At 41.2% G+C, this 9,039-nt stretch overlaps 1 protein-coding gene across 1 annotated transcript in view; it reads right to left on the bottom strand.

Moving 5' to 3' along the window:
• Window positions 1-3: 3 nt before the first annotated feature.
• The window catches only part of LOC125924659 (uncharacterized), a 40,495-nt gene continuing 31,459 nt past the window's right edge, over window positions 4-9,039 (bottom strand). The window contains exons 2-3 of the mRNA XM_049633351.1: window positions 1,588-1,730; window positions 4-303 (exon numbers count right to left, since the gene is read on the bottom strand). Coding sequence (XP_049489308.1) covers window positions 133-303; window positions 1,588-1,730 — 314 coding nt within the window. The 3' untranslated portion in view covers window positions 4-132. The remainder of the gene's footprint in view (window positions 304-1,587; window positions 1,731-9,039) is intronic.

The following is a 9,039-nucleotide window of genomic DNA, read 5'->3' as shown; positions in this document are numbered from 1 at the left end:
CTTCCCACCTCTCTTTCTCTCTCCCTCCCTTTGCTCTTTCTCTCATAATCACTTTCTCATCTTGGAGCTGGAAGGACAGCCATTTGGTGGCACTGCGGCCGAAGTACTACTGAGCGCCCCTCCTTACGCCCATTAAAGCTCCACGCAGACTTCCCGTCTCAAAAACGTTTTATTGCCACAGTGGTTTCCAAAAAACACTCCATAATGCCGCCTTAACAGACTCCCTACTTGGCCACTTCCTCCAAATCCAGGCAGTCTTCTCCGTTCTTGAGACTTCATCCTGTTAGTGATAAACACGGATGACTAGCAAGTGCCAAAAAAAAAAAAAGAAAAAAGTCTTAAACACCGTGTACTTCTTCCCTTCCCGTGCCCCACCGTGTCTAGTCTTTCAGTGGCCTGGCCAAAGGTGTATGACCTCATCCAAGTGAGCCCAGGTAATGAAGATGAATCAGGGAGTCGATGTGGGAACCAGAAAGGTCGTCACATTGGCGTTTTCTTGATCTCTACCCGCGGCAGCTGTCCTAGAATTGACCTGCCTCCCGCAGGGAAATCCATGAGACTAATTCTTACTGAATCTACGCCATGTGCCAGGCAGATGCTAGAATTGTACAAACACACAAAGCCAAATCTTTGCCTTAAGAGACAGTGGTGAGAGGCCCTGCCATTTCATTCATTACAAGAACAGTTACTGAGTTGCTGGCGTTTCCAGACTTTGTTCAAGGTGCAGAGTATACACCTGTGAGTGAAACAGACAGACCCTTGTCTTCCGGGACTTTTCATTCTTGTGGATGGGGACAGGCAATAAACAAGACAAATAAATGACATTGTGGTGTGAGAGATGGGGATCCGTGCTGTGGGGAAACAAAGCAATGAAGGGTGATAGCACCTGTAGTGATGCTCGGATGAACCCCTGGAAGAGGTGAGGAAGCTGGCCCAGGGATATCTGGGATCGCAGGGCTACGGGCTGTGACTTCCAGTCTGATGGAGCTGGGAAGCCAGTACAGTAAATCATCAGAATCCAATGAAAAACAATGTAAATGACAGACAGAGATTCCAAGCTTTGATTTTTACTTGGGAGTGAGATGGAAAGCTATTGGTCTCAAGGTTTTACAATTCAGTGTGAAACTGATATGAAAGAAGTACTGGGAATGTGCCGTGAACACACAGAGCAAGGCCACTGGTCTCTTCTCGGAGATCTGGGTACACTACAAGGGGGACGTTTGCTTGGCTTTAGTGGTGCATTGGCAGTTTGCCAGGTAAAGGAGAAAGAGGGCGGTCGGGAAGAAGGTATTGGGTCGCAATAAAAGAAATACAGGGGAAGCCAGATTTCTCTAATAGTTTAATGTGTTTAAAAGTGAATTAAGAGTGTATGTACAGCATGTTTTCCTTTTCAAAATTTTTCAACACATTCTTCTACTTGTTCTTAGAAATTAGCATCTGCTTTTTTGAAAGTGGGCAGAAACTTCAGTGAGACTCATGGACACAGCTGTGGTATTCTTTTTTGGAAGTATGCCATGTATGGGTTTGATGTCCTGTTATTTCTGGATCTCTGAGACTCTTATAAGAGAAATGCAAAAGAATACTGACCAATGGATTGGTTGCCATTAAACTTGGCGAAAACGGAACCAACACGGAGCCCAGATGACCAGGAGAAATGGCCGTGGTAGCAGTGGATACCGGTAACAAAGCATGAAGAAATTCCGGTGTCTGCAGTTCCATTAAAGAAAAGACTGCAATGTCAACGGAAAGAGAAAGAAAAGAAATTGGAGAAGAGGTGTACACATATAAGGCGAGACTCCTACCCTAAAACTTGATTACTTGTTAAATAATGCAGACCACGTGGGGCGCCAGGGTGGCTCAGTCTGTTAAGCATCTGACTTTGGCTCAGGTCATGATCTCGAGGTTCATGGGTTCCAGCCCCACGTTGGGCTCTGTGCTGACAGCTCAGAGTCTGGAGCCTGCTTCGGATCCTGTGTCTCCCTCTCTCTCTGCTCCTCCCTTGCTCTCTCTCTCTGTCTCTCTCTCTCACTCAAAAATAAATAAACATTAAAAAAAATAATAACGCAGACCATGCTTGTGTCTTTCAACAATGTATCTTGTATCTATATAAAAACTTTAGAATTCTTAACACAGATTTTCAGATGTTACTCAATGTTTGTTTTGAAGCGTTTTCGAATTTGCTATGTGCATATTTCACTTCAGTGAGCTGTCATGTTTACTGAAAATCCATCTAGTTCTCTGGTACAAAGATTCCAAAGGGGTTTTTGGAACTAATGGTATGAGGAACAAATAGAGGAAAAGTTAGTTACTATTTGTACAAGTAGCTTACTATTTACTCTGAAATTAGTTAGCAATTAATTATTCATTAACACATAATCGTTCATAAGTATATGCATTCATTTATTTGACTTTCAGCCTCACAAAAAAGACGTAAATACTATCTATCACTGCTAAGAGATAACTCTCAAAAAGAGGTACAATCATTACTCCAGCAGACATAAAAGTGAACATGTGTTAAAACTTCTGTTTTAACTTGCACGCAGAGAACCGGGGACATGTTATAACAGGTTCAAAGGAGATTTCAAAACAGCATACTTTTATACGAAATGAAAATGAATATGCAAACAGAGGCAAGACTAACTTCTTCCACAGTGACGAGGGAGGCCAAGTGAAACTCTACCAGAGAGGACAGAATTCACATTTTCTGAGATAAGAGTTAAGTGCCATTGCTATCAGTTACCTGCAATTTATAAAGTTGTGAGACAGTGTAGATGAAATCAGAATCCGATAATCCAGAGGGTGTCATTTAGAGTCTATACAGAGCCTAGGTTTCTACCGAAGCACAGAGTTTATCCTACATCACTTGGGAAACCTCACTTAAAACTTTTCAGTGTAGTATTTACCATGGAAACTTTCGAACACATGTCAAGACAATAGTAGTACATTGCCTCAACAATCAGTGCTGTTTTGCCAATCTTGTTTTGTCTGCCTCTCCCACTTTTTTAAAAAGCCGAAATATTGTAAAGGATCCTTACCTATCATATTTTATTGGTAAATAATGTGCATTTTTTCTTTTTTTATATTACTAAATACCATTTTCACACCAAAAAAAAAAAAAAAATTAGCAACAGTTCCACAGTGTCATCTAATATCCAGTGCTGACTATTTTCCATTTTCACCTCCGATGTACAGCCTCCATTCTCCTCTCCCATTTGTGTGCCGTGAGGCTGACTGATTGATTTCCCCAGGGTGCTCCTTGCCCTCTGGCTCCCAGTTCTGCTTAGCTGGCGGAGGCAACGGGGAAGAGTTTGAGGTCAGGATCTTATTCCCCCAGCTCCCTCCCCATGGGGTTGCCCCATATCGACTGTATCCCTTTATCAAAGCCCACCATGCCTTTTAGGCAGCCCTTTCTTACAGCTACAGCTACTTTCTCTGAGTTTCCATAACTACCCACCCCTCGTCCGCTCAGGTCTATATTAGTCTGGTAGGGCTGCTGTAACCAAGTGCTGTAAGAAAGATGAAATAATAAAAATTTCTTCTCAGGGCACCTGGGTGGCTCAGTCAGCTAAGTGTCCTACTTTGGCCGACATCTCACAGTTCATGGGTTCGAGCCCCACATCAGAGTCTGTGCTGACAGCTCAGAGCCTGGAGCCTGCTTCGGATTCTGTGACTCCCTCTCGCTCTCTGTCCCTTCCCCACTCATGTTCCGTCTCTCTCTGTCTCTCAAAAATAAATGAAATGTTAAAAAAAATAAAATTATTCTCACGATACTGGAGGTAGAAGTGCCAAATCAAAGTGTGGGCAGGATTGCTCGCTTTTTTGGAGACTGTGAGGGAGAATCTGTTCTGCGCCTCTTTCTAACTTCAGGTCCTTGTGGTAGTGCTTGGCACCCCTGGGTTTGTAGCTACGTCACTCTGGTCTCTACCTCCATAGCTGCATGGCCATCTCCCTGACCTGTGTTTGCATGGCTACATTTTCTTCTTATAAGGACACCAGTCTTATTCGGTTAGATTCTACCCTAATCAAGTACGACCTCATGTTAACTTGATTACATCTACAAAGAACCTATTTCCAACTTAGGTCACATTCTGAGGTTCTGGGAAGGGTATGAATTTTGGGCAGACATCATTCAACCCAGTAGAAAATCTAAGAGTGGTGGTGACTTTGTGTTGCCCATGCCCTCACTATTGTAAATAGTCCCTTTATGAAACTATCCTAAATTGTCAAATTTGAGTATACCATCTGTTTCTGGTCAGAGCCCTGTCTGCCCAACCAGTGGGGCACATTAAGATGATTAAGGTCTCTGGACTACATTATACAAAAAAAGCAGGAGAGTTTACACAACAGTGAAATAAGATCACAATCCCTTGCTGTGTAAAGGCAAACTCGGGTCTGATTATCTTCACTGATAAAAATTGGAGAGCCTGTTTTCAATGTCAGTAGCACAATGTTTATTTGTTCCGGTTAAACTCCCTCATCTAGAACCTCAGCAATAATTTTTATCACCACCTGATTACTTTTGCAATAATCCACAGTCATCCTTTAAAACTCATTTGGCTTTTGCTAACTAAAGGAGTAAGTTAAATAGCCCCAACCTCGGCAGTTACCTAGAAATGTGGTACTGCTTTTGGTTTACTCTCTTGGGGGATACTGGAAGAATGGGAGGGGGCGGGGAGCAGGGTGGTCAGTTTCAAGGGCCTCTGTTTGCTTTTTCTATGATAGCACTTATTCCGTGGGTCGTAAACAATATGGGGATTCTGCCAGATACTAAATATGTTTAATTGTATTATATATTCTGCAAAGTGAGGAAATGACCATAGGATCAATCTCCTATCTCATCAGGTCCATTGTAAAATAAACTCAGGTGAAGACTTCATCTATCACCTGACCTCCACAAGCCCCGTTCTGCCTGGAGACCACGGTGGTATGTTGGAGCCCTGGGGATTACCTTCGTAATGTCTGGTAACCCTCCCATGCACTAGGTCTTTCTCTTTATCCTTGTTCTCTTGCTCTGAGAAATGGCTGCAGGTACCTCTGGGCATGACTTGGGGGAAGGGTCATGGTATACACCTGTTGGAGCACAGGAACTGGTCTCATAGGACCCAGCTTCTCCTCAAAGATCCTCACATCCGTGAACCAGGCACTTGTTTAGATATGTAAACTAGGTACTTATTTCTTCATTTTTGAACGATGCATGCCATTCTTTAGTTGTGCATCAAGAATCATGTGGATTAGTAGAGTAAAAATTGTTCCCCTTGTTAGGAATATTATCTCGCTTACAGCTGGCATTTATTTGAAAATGACGTGTGTAAAAGCCTATATAAAAGTTTGTTTATTTAAACAGATGTATATACTCCTATTATGTGTCAGGTAGTATTCTAAGTTCTTTACAAATGTTAACCCATTTAGGGAAGAGTACGCAATGGGAAAAAGATAGTCTATTCAACAAATGGTATTGGGAAAACTAGACAGCTACATGCAGAAGAAGGAAACTGGACCACTTTCTTACACCACACACAAAAATAAACTCAAAATGGATTAAAGTCCTAAATGTGAGACCTGAACCGTAAAAATCCTAGAAGAGAGCCCAGGCAGTAATCTCTCTATCAGTTGTAGCCACATTTTTCTAGATATGTCTTCTGAGGCGAGGGAAATAAAAGCAAAATTAAACTATTGGGACTACATCAAAATAAAAAAACTTCTGCACAGTGAAGGAAACAATCAACAAAACTAAGAGGCCACCTACTGAATGCGAGAAGGTATCTGCAAATGACATATCTGATGAAGAGTTAGTATCCAAAATATATAAGGAACTGATACAACTCAACACCCCAAATAAAAATAACCCAATTAAAAGTGGGCAGAAGATGTGAACAGCCATCTCTCCAGAGAAGACACACAGATGGCCAGCAGACACATGAGAAGATGCTCAACATCACTCTTCATCAGGAAAATGCAAATCCAAACTACAATAAGATATCACCTCACACCTGTCACAAAGGCTAAAATCAAAAACTCAAGAAACAGCAAGTGTTGGCAAGGGTGTGGAGAGAAAGGAACTCACATGCACTGTTAGTAGGAATGAAACTGGTGGAGGCATTGTGGAAAACCGTATGGAGGTTCTTCCAAAAGTTAAAAATAGAACCACCCTGGGATGCCTGGGTGGCTCAGTCAGTTAAGCGTTTGACTCTTGATTTCAGCTCAGGTCATGATCTCACGGTCATGAGATAGAGCCCAGCTTAGGATTCTCTCTTTCCCTCTCTCTCTTTCTGCCGCTCCCCGACTTGTGCCCACTTGTTCTCTCTCAAAATAAATAAATAAACATTAAAAACATAGAACTACCCTACAGTATAGTAATGACACTACTGGGTATTTACCGCAAAAATGTAAAAACACTAATTCAAAGGGATACATGCACTCCCATGTTTATTGCAGCATTATTGACAATAGCCAACTTACAGAAGTATCCCAAATGTCCATTGATAGATGAATGGACAAAGAAAATGTGGTCTATACACACTGCAATATTATGCAGCCATTAAAAAAAATGAAACCTTGCCATTTGCAATGACATGGGTGGAACTAGAGAGTATAATGCTAGGCAAAATAAATCAGTCAGAGAAAGACAAATACCATATGCTCTCACTCATATGTAGAATTTAAGAAACAAAACAAATGAGCAAAGGAAAAAAAGAGAGACAAACCAAGAATCAGACTCTTAACTATAGAGAACAAACCGATGATCACCAGAGATGAGATGAGTGGGGGAGTGGGTGAAAAGGTGATGGGGATTAAAGAGTACACTTATCATGATGAACACTGAGTAATGTATAGAATTGTTGAATGACTGTATTAAACACCTGAAACTAATATAACACTGTATGTTAATTATACTGGAATAAAAATTTAAAAAACCATGTTAAGTCACTTAATTTTCATCACAATCCTGCATGGTAGATTCTATTACTCCCAAGCTATTTTGGAGGAAACTGAGGAACAGAGACATTAAGTAACTTACCCAACACCACACAGCTGGTATTAGTCCAGTTCAGATTGCTTAATTATAATTAAGATTTAACCACCATGCTATGTCGCATCAAACATGCAATCATTTTTCATAAGAATTTAAATTGTGGAAAGCGAATGATTTTAATACAGAAATGACCGATTGGGTCAATGTAGTATCATTATGCCTAAAAATAAAACCATTGAGTAAACATTCAGATTACTAATACCTACCATTTTTTCCAGATACTGTGCTAGGTATTTTACATACATTATCTCTAATTTCGTAACAGAGCTTCAGTGTGGGGTAATATTACCCCTGTTTAGAAAGGAGAAACTTGGATCTCAAGAGGTGATTGCAATGCAGCCTAATGCCACTCGGCTCTTACATGCTGAGCAGGATGACTAAAGCCAGGTCCTGACATTACATATCTGCCTACCTGAGCCACCGGCATATTAGGAACATTGTGATAATGTAGGCCGCTCTCAGGGGGACATGGTAATTGACTCTAATTAAATTGAACATACAAGAGCCGAGAATGAATCCTAGAATACCTCTCCTTACTCAAGTACATATCTTTCACTCATTTAGACTCAGAGAACTAAATCACGCAAACATCCTTACATTCAGTGGTAACAGATGATGCAGTATTTTCTGTGGCTGAAAAGCCCTGGGCATTGGAGGTACATTAAGAGTTGGAATGAGATTCTGTTTCTCACCAGATCTGTGCTACTCAGGAAATACCTGAGTAGTAAAGACTTAGCTTTCCTCCTCACTCAGTGGGGATCATTTTTACCACATGACAATATTTCTGGACTCAACTCGAATGAGATAATACACGTGAAAGTATAGGGTAAGTGAGTAAAAATTTAGGCTAAGATAAGTATGCTCTGTGTGTTCAAGATCTGTTTATGGTCATATAGATTCATAATATATATTTTTCTAACCCTAACCCTGACCCTAATATACCAAAACGCTTACGCCCATTCCTTGTTTCGTGACTCTGACTTAGCTGACTACTAATCTAAATCAGTTAATTTTGAGTCTGCTCCTTCACCATCCGTGTCCCCAGTGAATGATCTCAGGATGACATGAGTTGTTCAGAATCTATTCTTTCCTTTCTGACCTTAAACAGTGAACCCCAACTCTATCCCAAATCCCTGAAACCTCGTTTCATTGCTGAGACACACACTTTCCTGCATCTTACATCTCTGAAATTGGGATATATGTAAGTGGCTTGCGACAGCCGCTCTCCGTCCGACCACGGTTGTGACATAACAGATGTTGCTGCACACCCTAAAGGGCCAGACTGGCAGAAGGCGTGTGAGTGACATGGAAGAAAATCCAGAACGAAAAGAGTGCCGTGAACTTTTTTGGTGGTAAAGCGTATCATGAGGAAATATTTGCTGATTTAATCATTTGGTGAGTGTGCAATAAAGTGGCATTAAATACATTCTCAAGGTTTTCACCACTATCTAGACCTAAATCTTTCTTCATTATCCTCAACCAAAACTCTGTAGCCATTAACCCATAACTTCCCTCTCTCCAGCCCCTAGCAATCTCTATTCTACTTTCTGTGTCTATCAACCTGCCTGTTCTAGTACCTCATACAAGTACCTTCATATAAGTAGAAAACATAATGTTTTCTAGATCCATTCATGTTGTAGCACATATAAAAATGGCTTTACTTTTAATGGTTGAATGATATTCCATTGTTTGTATATACCACATTTTCTTTATCCATTCTTCTGTCCACGGGCACTTGCGTTGCTCCTATTTTTTTTTTTTTTTTTTTTGACTATTGTTGCTACGAGCACTGGTGTAGAAGTAGCTGTTTGAGTCCTCTGGATATACAGCGAGATGTGGCCTTTGAGTCATCCGGTAGTTCTCTGTTTAACCTTTTTAGAAACTGACACACTGTTTCCCACAGAGGCTGCAATTGCTGTAATCTTGGGGTGCCCAGCTGTCACAGTTGGTGGAGCATGAGACTCTTGAACTCAGGATTGTGAGATCAAGCCCCATGTTGGGCCGAC

This window comes from Panthera uncia, chromosome F2 (assembly GCF_023721935.1).
Source record: "Panthera uncia isolate 11264 chromosome F2, Puncia_PCG_1.0, whole genome shotgun sequence".
Taxonomy (NCBI): domain Eukaryota; kingdom Metazoa; phylum Chordata; class Mammalia; order Carnivora; family Felidae; genus Panthera; species Panthera uncia.
Note: the sequence above shows the minus strand (reverse complement) of the source record. Positions and strands in the feature narration are given on the sequence as shown.